Below are 17,415 nucleotides of genomic sequence, written 5' to 3' on the forward strand. Positions count from 1 at the left end.
GGATCGAGTCTCTGGCGGTATTGTTTTCCATAAGACAATAGACTAAGTTTATGTCGAAAAACATAAAGATTGGTCAAATCAACCTGCAGCATGGAGAACTGCAAAAACTCAGGAAATCAACCAGACGACTTCTAAATTGTGCTTGCAAAAGTAACAAGGACGAAGACTGGTTAAATTTCAGGAACTCACAACGTGAATATAAGAGGCTCGTGAGGTACTCGAAACGAGACTCCTTTAGAGCGTACTGTGAGGAACTGGAAGGCGAAAGGGAGACTTCAAGGCTGTGCAGAGTCCTCAAAAGGGATGAGGCCAAGTTAGATTCTCTTAGAAAACCCGACCGTACTTTCACGAGCTCCAGACTGGACTCAGTACAGACCCTCCTGGAAGTACACCACCCGGGAGAACGGGTGAGAGAAGTGGTAGGGGGATAGTAGACGGTTCTTGCAACCCCTTCAACACGCAAGCGTTGCAAGGGGAAGTAGAACACTGCGAAAGCGGTTGTTACCCATGAAAAGGTGAGAGCTGCCATACTGTCCTTTGAACATTTCAAAGCACCTGGCATGGATGGCATCTATCCGGCAATGCTAAAGGAGGGTATGGAGCATTTAGAGCGACCTCTAAGAAATATTTTTCGAGGATGTCTTGCTCTGGGCTACGTGCCTTCTTCTTGGCAACAGGTTAAGGTAGTTTTCATACCGAAACCTGGGAAAGATGACTATTCTAATCCAAAGAACTTCAGACAGATCAGCTTGACTTCATTCTTGCTGAAAGGTTTGGAGAGACTAGTGAAAACCAACATGGTTACCAACGTGGAAAGTTCTGTGAGTCTGCTCTTCATTCTTTGGTCACAAAGATAGAGGATGCAACTTTGAATGGTGAGTACGCGATGGGGGTGTTCGTGGACATTGAAGTTGCTTTGGACTGTGCGCCTTTTCAAAAACTTTGTGATGCCGCCAGAGCGCATAGTGTTGATGATGCTTTAATTAAGTGGATCCATGCTATGCTAACGCAAAGATTGTTGTGCGGCTGAGGTAGGGGTCGATCGCTACCTGACTACAGAAGCAATGAAGGGCTGCCCCCAAGGAGGTGTGCTTTCGCCGCTTCTGTAGAGTATGCTGATCGACTCACTGCTATGCGAACTGCAAAATTTGCCAATACACGCTCAAGCTTATGCTGATGACGTGGCTGTACTTGCTATTGATCGGGATCTTGGAACGGTGTGTAGGAATATGCAACGTGCCGTTGATTTGATAGACAGCTGGTGCCTTAGACATGGTTTGTCAGTTAATCCAAATAAAACCACAATGGTTTTATTCACAAAAAACGAGGAAACTGGATGGACTTTGTCTCCCTGAGATGAGGGATACTACCCTTCAACTCTCCGAAGAAGTCAAATATCTGGGGGTCACTCTAGATAAAAAACTTCTTTGGAACAAACATGTAGAGGTAAAGATGAAACGAGCTCTCACAGCTTATGGGCTGTGCAGACGGACCTTTGCCTCGACATGGGGACTCAGGCCTCATGTGGTAATGTGGATATACGTTGCCATCATTAGGCCGATGTTCGTATATGCATCCGTTGTGTGGTGTGTTAAGGTGAGACAAAAAGGTTTTCACTGTAAACTAGACGCACTGCAAAGAACTGTTTGTCTGGGTATCACTGGTGCTATGAGCACGACGTCCGGCGCAGCTCTGAATGCACTACTCAATTTGCAGCCCCTGGATATATTTATTCAAAGCACTGCAATGAGAGCAGCTTATAGGCTAATTCGATTAGATCTATGGGAAAACAACGGATGTGGGGGGCACAGAGCATTGGAAGAGTTACTGGGAGGACTAAATCCAGTTCTTACAATGCCTTCCGATTCTCGTGTCCCCATACATCTGTTTGGTAGAAGATATGTAGTTACCCTGAAGCATAGAGAGGACTGGGAAGACCCAGAGGAATGCGTGGCGGGATATACGGAAGTCTTCTACACCGATGGCTCAAAAACAGAAGAGGGTTCTGGAGCTGGAGTCTACCTCTCGAATAAAAACGAGAAGTGGGATTTTCCTTTGGGACAATATGCAACGGTTTTTCAGACCGAAGTTTATGCGATCCTAAGGGTGGCAAACTGGGTGATTGACGAGCGGTTGAAGGGCAGGCGCATCGCAATCTGCAGTGACAGTCAAGCTGCACTGATCATCTCGAAAATCGTTCAGGAATGCAGAAACCGTTTGAACTCTATGTCTAGATTCAATACGGTGGAACTACTCTGGGTACCTGGCCACTGTAGCATAGAGGAAAATGAAATCTCGGACGCTTTAGCAAAAGAGGGGTCAATCTCCCCTGTGCCGGGACCGGAGCCACCAATTGGGGTATCAGTAGCATTGGCTAAATCTGTTTTCAAAAACTGGGAACAAGTTTCCCATAACGACAGGTGGCAGAGCCTAAATGCTGCTCGACACACCAAACTTTTCCTGCCAGAACCCAACATACGTACCGCAAAGTTTATCCTGTCGAAAAGCAGGAGGACTTGCAGGTGTATTGTGGGCATTCTGACAGGCCATAATTCACCAGCTGGGCATATGTTCAGAATAGGAATTACCGAAGATGATACGTGTCCCTCCTGTAATGAGGAAGCGGAATCCACGGAGCATTTCCTATGTGAATGCCCCGCCTATGGACGCATCAGGCATCAGATCTTTGGTGCCGATGTTCTCCAATTGCGACGGGTAGCATCACATCCACTAACAGAAATCCTGCGATACGTTAACGAATCCGGAATATTCCGTTAGACGGGGGAGGCGAGTACAATGGGCCAACACGGCCTGAGTGCTCAGAAGCTGTAGCTTCTCCCCCACCATACACACACACACACACATAGTATGATAAGTGCACGTCAAAGGAGTAAAGTAATTCTTTATGGTGCACAAACAACTATCAACCCTTTACTAAGCAGAGCAGAAAACAGTTCAAAAGTTCATTAAAGTTCAGTTGCAGAAGCGGAAGATTTCTAACTTATGTCGGAAGAATAGGCGAAAGACAGCACAGATAGTAGTCACTATTGTCCATGGACTCATGCCAAAGAGTACCATTCCTCATCATCCTCTTATTCAACGGTTTAAGGTTTCATTCAACGATTTACAGTTTTTGCAGAAAAAGTTGTTGGGTCAATGAGGGTCTATTAATGTCACGGTTAAGATGAAATTATCTTATCTCATACAGTTGAAAAATTGAGCCAAAACACAAAGATGTGTGGCTACTCGAGACATGTCGTACTTGCAGCGCACTGCAAGAAGTGGCTTAACACGGTAACCTTTAATCTCACCTGTGTTGTGATGACTAATGAAATGTACCCACGGTGAGTTTACTGAAATTGGTAAAATAATGGGAAAAACTGTCGTAAATTATACACACGACGGAACAATTTAGTTGGCTTAGTAATCCCGTAATTGGAAGTTGTTTCCAGATATTTGCGTGCGTATGGAGTAAAAATAGGGTTTAAGGCGCTCAAGTGGAGCGTCCCTTGCAACTCTCCCATGGATGGGCTCTTCATGTTTCAAAGTATCGGGCAGAAGATGCATTGCCATATAAAAAGATAGTCGAAAGTGGATTATTAAGCTAGAAATTGCAAACGTTCACAAGACATCATTAAACATGAAGACGTGGTTGTACTTCCCAGAGTGGCTTTTCTTAGCCCATTATGATAGTACGATAGCAATCACTCTCAAAACTTATTTGAATAAATGGGAACTTTTGCACAATATTAATTCTGGTCGGGGGTGTTTGTGCTCTTACGTTATATCCACAGTAGTAAAATCTGCTTCCAAACCGGATTAGCACCGTACACCAAGCCCTATCTTCCAGTACGGCAGTCTGTCTGTGTGGGTACCTCTTTCTAACTAACAAAATACTACAAAGCCAAAGAAATAGCACCTGAACGAGTACCTACAGTGTCATGGTATTATACATGGTTCGGTGTGGCATTCCGCAGCCTAAATCACGAATCTGAAAGATAAAAGGTCCACGATCTAAATTGCCTCAACAGCACACCATCCGTACACGAACCGGAGGAAAGGCGAGATCAGTACCAGATTTGTGTCGTTGTTGTTGGACTGTTCTTTGTTTGGCCCATTACGTTCGGCCGGCAGGCGAACGTTCAAGCCTCTTGGCAAGCAGCCAGCTTGCCAGCAACAATAGCAACAAAAACAACAAAAATACCAGCAACGGCTACAGAAAAGTACGTACTAAGCAAAAAACCCAACAACAGTACGCCTCACCTCTGCTACTCAACCTCAACCAGTTTTAAACTTTTATTTCTTGTCTTCTCGCCGCCACAAACTTTAGATTTGTTGTTTTATTTCTGATTTAAAAAATATTCATTCAATTTATTACCTACGTACACCTTTGCCGCACAACAACGCAGCGTTTTGTACTGTCCGCCGCAAACGAAATTTCATGTCGGACAAACCCACTAGTCCATGTACCGCTCACCGTACCCGCACTTTCCATTTTGAATCTGAATTAGTTACCTTTGGCTAGATAATGAAGGAAAAGACTTCATAAGCGTGTTCTTTGATGTTGCATAATGCAACCGCCATTGGTAACGCGGAGAAGCAATTTCCTCTCCGAATCAGCGCATTCACTGTTTGATTAGCGGATTTCATGCAAAGTCGCGGTTTTTCGAATAACAATTACATGGCGTTTCGGCCCCACGTAGAGGCATTTCCTCGTGATCACTCCACGGAATCAATTGGCCATTGCAATTGACCTTCGTCCCGAACCGTGAAATGCCAACAATCATGCAAACTGGAAAAGGTAAGACTCAGTCTTTGTCATGGTAAGGTAAGATTGTAATTACGAAAAAGATGTTTATTGAGGTCACATGATTAGCTTTCTAAAGAAGCAGAGGATAGACCTGTGGATGTATACCTGGCGGGCGATAAAATGCACATCGCAATCACAATAGAAAATTGCATCTAAAATTGAATATCTTCTCTCCAGTAATCTGAGCCAACAGATGTATTGCTTTCTTGCGAGATCGCTGAAGAGAATCTTTTTCAAATGCATGCATTCCACTTTTCCTCTTAGTGATTTCAGAAATCGTGCCAAAGCCACCCGCAAGCATTTAATTTCCGCTTTAATAGTGGTACATATGGATGCAAGTAGGTCAACCAGATCTGTGCCCGAAAACACCTGAACATTTGCCATTTGCTAAATAAAAGGGAATACAAGTTAGCGGAAACCCAACTTGCAAAATAAAGTAGTTTACATTTATGAAAAGCATAACGTATGCAACTTAAGATCTATTGCTCTGACGGAGTAAATCACAACCGATCTTTTAGGTTTAGTCTACCTTTTTAGCTATCTGTTACCTACTGCGTTCCTAACATCTACATAATTCGGAGTTAACTCCACGGAAATAAAAAAGATACTTTAAATCAGAGCCCAGCCGCATGGGCTATGAAGTCGTGGTCTCGTCCTGTTGCATAATCATGCCCTTTTTAGATACATCTGATAACAAGTGATGCCACATTTGGCACTGAAGCAAATTTAAGCTTATCGGGATTACCATCCTTCGAGAATGTGGGTCCCATGAACTAATTGTTATTATCTTAAGGTTTAAGTTAAGTACATAGTAGCGTTGATTTGTCATACGTAATAAGAGATATCGAGAATCTACTATCAAAAACGGAACTCAACACATAACACCTGGTTCTATGGTAACATTGCTCGTCTTCTTCTTTTCTAACTTCCTCGACAGTTACGTGCCTTGTCGTCGTCAAGAAACTCAGGAAGGAATATCCTGTAGGGAACCAGAGGTGAAACCTGAAACTGAGTGGCAATGAAAACCCCAAGCTAAGATGCAGCTACTGTGCCGAGGGATGAATGGCCACAGGATAAGATGTGGCCATGAACAATAAACTCTGACAGGCCTGACGAGAAGGGATTGAAAGGGGTATTCCCCCCATGCCCGAAGATTTCTCGGGAGCGCCAAGCCGACATTTCGATAAAAAAAGCAGGTCGGCCGGCATAATCTTCTTTCCAGACCAGTATAATTTTCACCAAGAACCATGATTTCCGTATAATTTTCATTTCTGCCCCAGATATTCTCTCTACAGCCTTGCCCCAGTTTCAAATAGCCTTGCCTCAACAAAAAAGTACTCGACCGAGATCGACTCACTTTTCAAGATAAAATAAACACCATATCATCATCAACAGCGCAACAACTGGTATTCGGTCTAAGTCTGCCTTAATAAGGAACTCCAGAAATCATGTTTTTGCACCGAGGTCCACCAATTCGATATCCCTAACAGCTGTCTGGCGACCTGACCTACGCCATCGCTCCATCGCAGACTGGGTCTGCCTCGTCTTCTTTTTCAACCATAGATATTGCCCTTATAGACTTTCCGCGATGGTTTCGCAATCAATTGACCCGACCACAACCAGACAGTCATGGTATCGCTCATAGCCTTCGTCGTTATGTAGTTTACGGAGTCGTCTATGTATCCTTATGTAGGGGGCCAAAAAATGCGGCCAAGAGTTCGCAATTTTGCTTGCTCTCCGAGGAATACATGACGACTGACAAGATCATTGTCTTGTACAGTTTGAGCTTTGACCCTATCGTGAGCCGTTTCGAGTGGAGCTATTATATGCGGCCTTAAAGTCGATGAAAATATGATACAATTGATGTCCATATTCCAACAGTTTTTTCCATCGCTTGCCGCAGAGAGAAAATCTGATCTGTTGCTGATTTGCCTGGAGTGAAACCTCTTTGGTATGGGCCAATGATGTTCTGGATTCGCCCCATACGCCTGGCCTAGAATATCTTATAGATGGTTCTCAGCAACGTGATACCTCGATAATTGCTGCACTGTGTGGTATCTCCTTTTTTATGTATAAGACTGATAATGCCCTATTGCCAGCCGTCAGGCATTGATTCGCTGCCCCACACCTTGAGCACATATTTAACCAATTCGGCTGTAATTCCATCGGCTCCTGGCGACTTATGGTTTTTAAGCCGATGAATTGTACGGACTGTTTCTTCTATGCTTGGTGGTGGCAACATTTGTTCGTAGTCTTCAGTTGGTGGGACCTCCAACTCGCCGATATTTTGGTTGTTGAGCAGTCATCAACATACTCAATCCATCGCTCCAATATACCCATCCTGTCGGAAATCAGATCAGGCAGGATGATCATCGAGGCGTATAAGGCTTCAACCTGCTGGCTTGTTGGTAAAATCTTCGCACTTGGTGTGGTTGCGCCCTCTAATTTTCGAATTCACAGACCTTACTGGGTACTTGACTTCTTCTAGAAACCGATCCCTGTCCAATGCATCAGCCCTATATTAGGACAGGGTATCGGCTAGCTGCTTGGCAGCTCTATATCTGTACAGCAAGCGCACGTTCCATGAGAAAATGCGCAACTCGTTATTCCGTTGTGTTGTCAATCCAGTCCGAGGCTCCTTCCGTGGCTTTGTAACAAGTTGTTTTCCGTTTGGGTTGTCAGCCCTAGCCAACCCCCCAACTTGGAGGACCAGTTGGTACAATTTGTCCCGTTTTTAGGGGCGAGACACTTCCCTTCATCCTTCCCTGTCTGCAGCTTTCCATTAAGAAAGAGCTCCCAGGGATACCACTGGTGGAGATATGGCTTAGTAGTAGGACCATTGGTATTCCCCAGGTTTTATGCTGCATTGTGGGTAGGAATCCACGTTTCGCCTTGGGACTTATACTACCGTTTGAACGCCCACATATGGTCATATTCACCGTTTTTTCTTTGGGTAGAGCAGGTGAATGTGTCTCACTGAGCTTTGGGCTCTCCCAAACACCAGCCATCGGACCACCAACTAAACACCTCCCCGTCATAAAAGAGCTAGCCTGGAGCCACTACAGGCTAACTTTCCCGTTATCCCACCTTATCGAGCCTTCGAGTCAGGGAATTCCTTTCACCAACTGAAAGGGAAATGAGGAAGGTAATTGTTAGTTGAAAGCATCCCCTGCCGTTCGGTCCCACTGCCTGCTAAGGTCAATCTTCTTCGCGAGCACGGCTTAATCGGTCAGCGCCTTTCAGCATCTTTCTGACAATGTTGTCGGGAAAAAGGCCCCTGTATCTGCATAACGTTGCTGATGAATTCTATTCTACAAGAACAAAGTTTAAGCAGCGCCGTTCATCACTCCAATGTAGAACACTCCGTCAGGGGATCGCGCCCTCCCAACCTTGTGCAAAAGAAAGTCACCTCACCAAGCTATCTAACTTACCGATAAGCCGTGCAGCCCATTTGCTTCTTTACTGGTTTTCCCCAAAGTTGCCGCTCATTTAGTGTATCTTCTTCACAAACAAGCACTTCCCTTAAGTCCTTTCCCTTGTGCTTGTGGATAGTTCTGCATTCCCCAGAAAGGAGGGTAACCGGTGTCACTCATGCAAATATAATTACAGCCGGTTATGGGACAGCGCGGTATGAAGACCGCCTACGACACACAAGCTCGCCAAGGGCATCAGTCCCTACCTCCCCGCCATAAAGCAGAAGGGATTTATAAGAAGACGCCTCCTGGTAGATGTAGGATCCTAAACATTCATCATTAGTCGACTTAAGGATGAAACTCTCGCTCGTGCATTTTTCGCTGATGCTTTCATTTGTTTGAAAAAGTTCATTTTCGAGTCGAACGTCAATCAAAGGTACTTAAGCGTTGGTTTTGACTCTATAGTCAACTTGCTGATCGACACAGGCCGCAGTGGGGATTCTCTTTTTAGTCAAGATGGTTACTTCGGTTTTCTTCCAGACCATTCATCGTATCAGCATGCCTAGTCTGTTTTGCACTTGTTCAACAATGCACCCGGCAACAAGGGCTGCAGTCTTTGCTTCGTAGAGTCTGGCACCCTCCAGGGACAAGTAAAAATGCACCGTTTCAGCTAAGCATTGAATGCACCGAGCAGTAGATCTGGTCGATGCTGAAACCCCAATTTATATATTTCTGCCCGGGCCTTCTTTCAGCTTTTTCATAAGGAAAATTTGGCAATCCTCTGCGCCTTGCGTCTTTTTTAATCAGTCCGAATTGAATCCATAGGGCTCTAGGCAAGGAGTGTTTATAACCGAGTCTCCACAGATCCGCATCCACCTCTTTGGTTAGCTCCTGTTAGTTTTTTGTTTATCTCGCAGCGAAGTCTCCTTTCAGGTGATCTATAGTCCGCTCCAATAGATACAGGGTTGAACACGGTAGGCATTACTTTCGCATTAAAGTTAATGTGCATAAGGCCGAGGAAAGTGATATTTGAGAGGAAAACTATATTCCATTTGCTATTCTAAGGCTTAGGCAGGGATTATCAAGTCTACATAGGTCAGACCAAACGGCTCATCACGACGAGGTTTCAAGAATTTGTCAAAGAAGCGGGATGCGGTGAAAAACGAAGAGTCAACACGGTTAAATCAGCAGTTGCCATGCACATTATCGAAGAGGGACATTCAATAAGAGTAGACAACTTGGAACCAGTGCAACATATAAATAAGCCTTATACATTGGATGCATGGGAGACCTTAAAAATTCAGACTTACCACGATAGTCATCCCTGGAGAATGCAAGGCTTATGAACTCATTGCAGGCTTCTTAAGCTAAGTATACAATAACGTGGATATGCCATACCTGCTTCCCATAGAACCTAGGGGAATAAATCAGTCCAAGGCGACCGTGTGTGGCTCACCAAAAAATCACTAGAGAGAACTATAAAGTTAGTGACAGCAAAGCACTAAATAGAAAAAGGACTGCTAGACCCATATACTGACATAGTTTAATTAGAAGTGAGTTGAAGGTAATAATGGTGAAATAAATTAGCATCCGAGATGGTGGTTATGAGGAATATTTCTCCCGTTTTAGATGAATGAATCTGAACACCATTCAGACGAGCGACTTACAGCCAACTATGTCATCATATAATAGACACATCTTTCGGAAAGGCTACTGATAACCCTCAAAGAGGTTTATTGTGTTTACTACGGGCGGGTAGTAGTCAAACACCACCTTGAGAGATGCGTCCTCTTCCAGACAATTTGTTTTGACATTTGCTACTCTTCCCTATCTGCCATTACTCTACCCTGGCGGAGTGTTCCAGTCTTCAAAGGGATGATGGAAGTCAAAACTAACTTAACTATTTTAAATTATCATGTTTATTATTTATAAATAAAAAGATTGTTTGAAAAAATTGTTCGAGTGACACTGGGGTGGGAGCAATTTGGGTGACTCATTTTTAGATTTTTCACGCCTTCTACTGAACTCCTTTTACCAGAATTTCACTCGTAACCATCAAACAATTTTCTATTGAACTTTGCTCATTCGAAATGAAACACGGAGACTTAAGGCTACTGAAAAAATGAAAAGGAAGACTGTTAAGCTTGAGGTAGGTCTACGATCTAAGTATCAGGTATGGAGGATTCTCTTGTGCAAACCTATTAATTCTAAATTGACTCACAAGCAAATTAATTCCCGAAAGTCAAGCCCAAGAAAGTAGCTGTCAACGGCGGTATTTTGAAGAATTAAAAGAAAAGAAATGCGATGAGGACCCCAAACAGTTTGGATGTATCCAGCTTCACGATCAGATCCTCAAATCAAACATAATGTCAACTCCACAACTTCATAATGAGTGAAAGAAACTGCAGTGCCTCTACTTGTTTGCAGTATTTAGCAGTGTAGGACCGTAGAGAGGAAATCCGGACCCGGGGTGAAAATTAAGCGGAGACCGAAGTCTGACTTGAAAATTATACGAATCTGAGGAGTAAATTATGCAAACTTCCTTATTATTTCTTTCTTCATTAGAATTTCCACTCAGGACTAAGGAAATTCCCCATTCCATCCCTCTCTGTCTCGGTGGGAGGTAACCTGTGAGGCAAAATATGTAGCCAGTCAAAGAAAGGCGATTGCACACAATAGGCGGCCACATTTCAGATTAATCACAAAAACTGGGCCCTACACCTACATCTTAAGACTAATGACCTTCAAACTGCCTTTAGACGGGGGATGTTAAATATAGCTGACCTCAACGGTCTTGTGCTCAGGGGTTAGACAGGCCTAACATTTTGAAGATAAACCTCTAGATATTCCAGATTGACCAAAATATCCTCCATATGAAAGGAGACGGGAAGGGCAAGGTGTTGAAAGATCTAAATTTACCACTCTTCCAACAATAATACTAAAGGTACTTATGCTAGCTAAAAAAGTGAATTATATAACTTCCAGTCTTCCTCTATCGTCTAATGGGTCTCTATGCATGTAACCCAGTTGTACCAACTTTTTCGCCCCCGGTTTCAATTTTTCTGTTCCCGTTGGGGAAACCCTGGGAAAACTTTTACCCCAGACCAATACCCTATTGCTCAGAACATCATTCTCGTACTAGGCAATCTGCATCCGCCAAAACTTTTCACGAATCTTGGGTAGAAATGTACAATATCTAGCCTTAATGGAGAAATAGTTTCTCTGGCAAAGCTGAGATAAAATAAAGTAGCCTTTTTACCGAATTATGTCCTATTCAGTGCCATTTTCAACTTTTTATCAATTCATGAGTTTTATTTAAAGTTCACTGAGTCATACGTACTCATTTGATTGAGCCGCGGTTTAAAAATAAACTTAAAGCATTCCCCAGTGATTGTAAAATGGGCCTTAAAAGATGAAGATTTGTAGGCTACGAACATTCCAAATTTCCTTACAAGCGAAACAACAATATCACATCGGATGGGGACTGATCTCATTCTCCGCCCCCTCATTGACAACGGCACTGAAGACCAACAGAATGTTCGCTTCCTTCAACTTGAGCATGAATTCCAGGGATATAAAGTGGACATCCTGAGGGTACACTTCTCTTTCTTCCGGTACTGTGCTTTTATACTCTGGAAAACTTAACAGTGATGAAAATGAATTCGGTATCAAATTATTAATGATCTCTAGAGCAAAGCGCACTGTCATAACTTGGGAACCGGTTTCTGACAGGACATTGACGGTGTGATCCCAGCAACGGAGAATCTCCATGACGTCAACAACCACTGTTGAAAATCTGTGGTTCTCTTATGCTTTCATCACCTCGTCACAGGCTACTGCTTGTTTGAGGCCAGGATCTGCCACATGGTCAGTTGGGTTTCGACTGTTGGCATCTAATATCTAAGCAGGTCGACCAAATCGATGTCAGCAGTAAATTCAGGAGTTATTCTTTATACATACATCTATAACATCCGAAATACTGATATCATCCATGGGGGTCCCAAGTTAATTATGAGTTTTTGAGGTTTGGACTGTCCCCTTGTGAAAATTAAAAACGGGTGAAACTAGCGATGTAGAATTAGTGATAAAGATGGAAAGGACTTTTCCTAATTCAAAAGGAGAAACTCAGCGTATTCTTTTTCTTTTTGATTGTCAAAGGCTGCTTGTCTATCCGCATTGATGGAGACTAATAAATTATGGACCGATGACATGATCTTCCATCGAACCTTGGTTGGATCTTGGCTAAATGCTTCTGAATTTGGAGGAGGCAAACAGGATTGGACTGAAAATAAAGATCATCGAAGGGTCGGAATTCTCTTTTTAGTCAGAATGACTACTTCAGTTTTTTCCAGTTCAAGATTAAAACCATGAGCAGTCATCCATCCGCTTACCCGCCGTATCAATATGCCAAGTTCGCTTTGGACCAGTTCTACAGTGCGTCCAGCACACACATCAGCGATATCATCTGCGTAACCGACGAGGTGCGGCTCTTTTGGCATGCTGAGTTTAAGTTGACTATCATAAGTAGCGTTCCAGAGGTCAGGCCCTAGGATGGATCCCTGCGCTAACCCCGACGTTACCACCACCTCCTCTGATCCTCTAGGGTTTCATAGAGCAGGGAGCGGTTTCTCAGATAGTCCCTCAATATCCGTAGGAGATAATTCGGCACGTGGAAAGTATTGTCTAATGTGTCTTGAATGTCCTTCTATTTCACAGAATTAAAGGCGTTTCTGACGTCAAGCGTTACGAGGAGCATCACTCGTCGCGCTTGACGGCTATGTGCCTCTGATCGACGAACGGCATTCTCCTGGGTATGGAGGCTCCGTATGAAGTCGTTCATAATTTAATTTGCGACAGTGTCAGCCAGCGCCCTTGCTTCCCAGGAGCACTCTTCAGCGGGCCCCACCTGTTCCAAGAGTTTCGACGAGCAACCTTTCATGCACAGAAAGAGCGCCGGGGTGGCGCAAACCGAGAGTTGTGCATAGAACGTTTGCTATGTCTCGATGCTCTCCTGGGCATGGAGGCTCCGTAGGCCGCTGTTATTAGGTTCATAATTAAATTTGCGACAGTGTCAGCTACAACGCCACCATCCCCAGGAGTGGACCCTCCAGCGCGGCTCCACCTATTCCAAGAGTTCCGACAAACCTCTCGGTGTTCATCTTCGCTACGTTCTATGAACAGGAAGAGGGCCGTGGTGGCGCACACCGAGAGTTTGTGTCCACCACTTCAAAGGTAATGTATTGATGGTCGCTTGCCGAGAAGTCTTCCAGAACTCGCCAGCCGTCCACCAACGACACCAGTGACTGGGACGCGAAGGTTACGACTGGAATGCTTCCCTCGCATCCTGGGCGTCGAAACGTTGGGGTGGATCCGGTGTTTAGAACTACCAGTTCTTGCCGTCAGTTCAATAATTCGTTTCCCTCTGGAGCTTCTGTGAGGCATGCCCCATTCAAGTGCCCTAGCATTGAAGTCACCTCCGAACAGGATCCGCTCATCTGTGTCTAAGATAGCGTCCTCCAAAGCATCAAGCCTGCGTCGAAAGTCCGGTATCGTCTTATTCGGCGTAAGATAGACACTGAAAAATGTTATCCCTGGACACCGAATTCAAACAAAAACCGTCACCTCGACCTTGGGTAGGAACCCTAAGGAGGGAGCCGTCCCGATCCCATATGGCAGCAGTACCTGATATCTTAGGGTGCCATGAAACTGGATCCTTGTTTCGGTGCCGCTCACTTACGAGCACTATATCACCTTTCGTCTCCGCAGCGAACTACGCCAGCATTTGTAGGACCATGTTGACAGCGTCGTAGCTCACAACACTGTATGTTTGTGTTCGCCATTTAAGTTTTTTATAAGCGCATCTTGTACAAGGGAGCGGACCGCAATAGTCAGGAACGGGTATACACTCGGGGACAAAGCCCCTGACCCCAGTTCCCTGAGGCCTGACCTACGATTAGCTGAAACCCGGAACTCACGGACGGATCAGCGCTCGCTCGAAGCAACTCGGGGAAACTTTCTCGAGGCTACTACCTAGGATGCAGGTATTATGACAGCTAAGAGGTCAGAACTACTTGCCACTTGGCATTCATCTTTGGCGAGGACCGCAAAGTGAAAGGCTCAGGTTGAGAGTTATGCGGGTCCTTTATTATCCATTTCGGTTTGTGTTTCTATTCATGCCCGGACAGCTGAGTGGTTAGAGCACAAGGCTATTGTACGGAAGGTCCCGGTTCAAATCTCACTGGTGGCAGTGGGATTTGTATCGTGATTTGACGTCGGATATCACTCGACTCAGCTGTGAATGAGTACCTGAGTCAAATCAGGGTAATAATCTCGGGCGAGCGCAATGCTGACCACATTTCCACCTACAGGGTACTATTATATAATCCTGTAGTGTACCGTTATGGTCTTGAATGAAGTGCTCTAACACACTTCAAGACCCTGATCCAGTATGGATTGTTGCGCCAACGATTATTATTATTATTCATGTCCCCGATATCCCAGAAACGTCTGAACTAGTGGGAAATCGCCCAATTCGCCCCTTCCCTCCAAGGCCCAGAACCACCTAGAAGTATACCACACTTTTTCTGCGTCTCGCATCAGCCTACCTTCGCCCACATTGCAGCTGGCCTTCATATGAGCCCAACTCATCCCCATGTTGTGTAACTATAACGAATGGTGGTGTTTCATAATAGTGGGCGCAATACAGAGTCTATTTGATACCCATGGAAGCAATGTCACACCAGAGCTTTATTTTCTCTAGGTAGATGTTGACAGTCATGGGCAAGAACCTTTCGATTTGGTTCTAGTTAGACGAATCTGAAGATTCCCTTTGCTTCGCATGTTTTGTTCACATCTTGGCGGATTGCCCTTTATCTACACAGCTTTCGCAACGAGCAGACCAATCAATATCCTTTGAATTTCTTTTCGAAGCATACCTGAGAAAATCCGTACTCAGAGTGAATAAGGGTTCCTGTCTGTTACCAAAATATTTAACTTTTTTAGTCTCCACTCTGGGCTTCCGAGAAAAATCTAACCGCGAAGGGGCTCACCGTCCCCTTCCTCCTTGTTAGACCTGTCTTCTGTGTTTGTGTACAAAATCTAGGAATGCAGCAACTTCAAAACCAGTATCAAGTTGAAACTGCTCCGCAACAATGTTCTTTATTCCACTGCATTGGAGTGATGTGTGGAAAGTGACTTTTACTGTTACTCGAAAGCTCCAAGCTTTTATCGAGTCATGTCCCTGCCGTGCCATCGAGGTGCTCTGACTTAATACAATATCAATATCAAGTAGATTAGAAGAAAGAAACGGCAGTGAATAGGTCACTCATTAATGAAAGGCGGCAGTTCAATGGAGCAGAACAGTGGAGAAAAAATTCAGTCTTCTGGGAAAATCTTGAGGATAGCTGTCACAAACTGACAGTGATGGTGTCAAAGTGTGTGGTTGACACAAAAGGGTTGATTTCAACTATGTGGGTATGAATGAAACCTCTCATGTGGCCTATAGAAATTGATGGCGATATTGAATCAGAACATGGCAGACAGCTTGGTAAGCGTATCTTTGGTCGTCTATTATTTAGGGTCAAGTTAAAAAAAAATGTTATTAAGGGATTAGAACGCCAATAAATAAATCTAATCTACTGCAAGGTCCTTGAGTCAATACAGACCATATATTTACCTTGTAATTTTTTCTCTGTCTCCCAAAATTTTTGTAATTCCGTAAAGTACTTGTCCAGGATGAACACCTTCGATAGGCCTAAAGTGGCCATGTTGCGACGTTCCACTCAAATATGAAAAATTGACTTAAGCACTACACACTCTTCTTTAAAAGTGGCACTTCGTAGACGCATAAACAACCAAACCAAACCCGCGGGTAATTAAAAGAATACATTCACGTATGTATCTTTGTGGAAAGATAATAGACAAATACCACGCACACATTCACATGACATTCAAAATAAGATTTGAATATTCCATCTAAGATTCCAATCAGTGGCGATGTCGGAATATCTTTTTTGATTAGTTTAAAAAATTTTGTTGGGAAAAAGGAAAAAGCAAAACAAACCGACGAGGAACCATTATCGTCATCACCATCAGCACTTCACCAAACTAAACGAAAAGAACGCTTGAGGAAAGAGGACGACGAACGAACCGCGACGCAGAGCAAAAAACCGTTCCTAAAATAACTGCCTTTTCGCGGAATACACTGGCTACCCACATAGAAATCCGGATTTGGAAGAATTTTCGCACCGGAAACTCAGCACCGACTCTTAGCCACTCTGGACCCCTAGACTCAACGCATTTTCTCTCGTTTTTCCAATCGAACTTTTCTTCAATTTAATTGATTTTTCCGTCAGCCATGATTAAGTGCCGAGGAAACCGTCTTTTAGTCATTATGCTGTAACTTTTTTTCCCATTTAAGAAACCAACGAACCGACTAAAACCTCTCTTCACGCCAAGAAACTCTTCTCGAAACTGAGACGTTTTCGAGACGGCTTGAATCGCAGAAGAAACCCGAAGAAAACTTCTTGTCTTTTGCTCTTGCCTCTCTGGCCAGGTTTAGCAGTCTTCATAGTACAGGTTAACCACTCCACACTGGGTACTGGTAATGGCCACATCGCGCAGAATGCAACATCAAACAAAACGATGGCCACTCGCAGGGTTCCAGTTCTTCACCAGTGCTACTCATATCCATCGCTTGCCAAGTGGTTTTCCAAGTTCTTCGTGCTGTGCCACGCTCAGGTGAGTCTTTCACGATGATGCTAGGACCCTGCGCTCAGGCCCATTCCCAAACTTCAGCTTCTATCGTACACTTTCAGATCGTCTGATTGTAATGGTTTTAGATAGACCTGTTTTGTGTTTTTGTGTATCTTCTTTGTACGTCCTCGCTTTCAGGGGTATTTAGATATCGTTAGCGAGCGGAATAAAGATTTGAAGTTATGACAGTTTAGATAGGTATTCAGTGGACAGGATATGGACGTCACTTTTATCGATAGATACAGGTATCTTTATAATAACGGGGCAGAAGGTTCTACTATTTCTAGACCAAAAGATCAAATAGTCTATCTACTTTGTGACCAGATATATCGATATTAAAAATTTTGTTTTTTTTTTAAATTTTGGTAATTCTCCTTTCACCAAGCGACCTATAAGGATATCTTTCCTTTCTAATGTTTCTCGAATGCAGGGTTGATA

At 44.0% G+C, this 17,415-nt stretch overlaps 1 protein-coding gene across 2 annotated transcripts in view; it reads right to left on the minus strand.

Annotated features, from left to right (window-relative positions):
- The window catches only part of LOC119646264 (unconventional myosin-IXb), a 208,577-nt gene that overhangs the window by 100,377 nt on the left and 90,785 nt on the right, over positions 1-17,415 (minus strand). Inside the window, exon 1 of one of the 2 annotated variants that reach the window (XM_038046668.1) lies at positions 15,899-16,863. The exons of the other annotated variant lie outside the window; for it this stretch is intronic. Coding sequence (XP_037902596.1) covers positions 15,899-15,989 — 91 coding nt within the window. The 5' untranslated portion in view covers positions 15,990-16,863. Of the gene's footprint in view, positions 1-15,898; positions 16,864-17,415 lie in introns of those variants that run through there. 2 annotated transcript variants of the gene reach the window in all.

The sequence above is a fragment of the Hermetia illucens genome, chromosome 1 (assembly GCF_905115235.1).
Source record: "Hermetia illucens chromosome 1, iHerIll2.2.curated.20191125, whole genome shotgun sequence".
Taxonomy (NCBI): domain Eukaryota; kingdom Metazoa; phylum Arthropoda; class Insecta; order Diptera; family Stratiomyidae; genus Hermetia; species Hermetia illucens.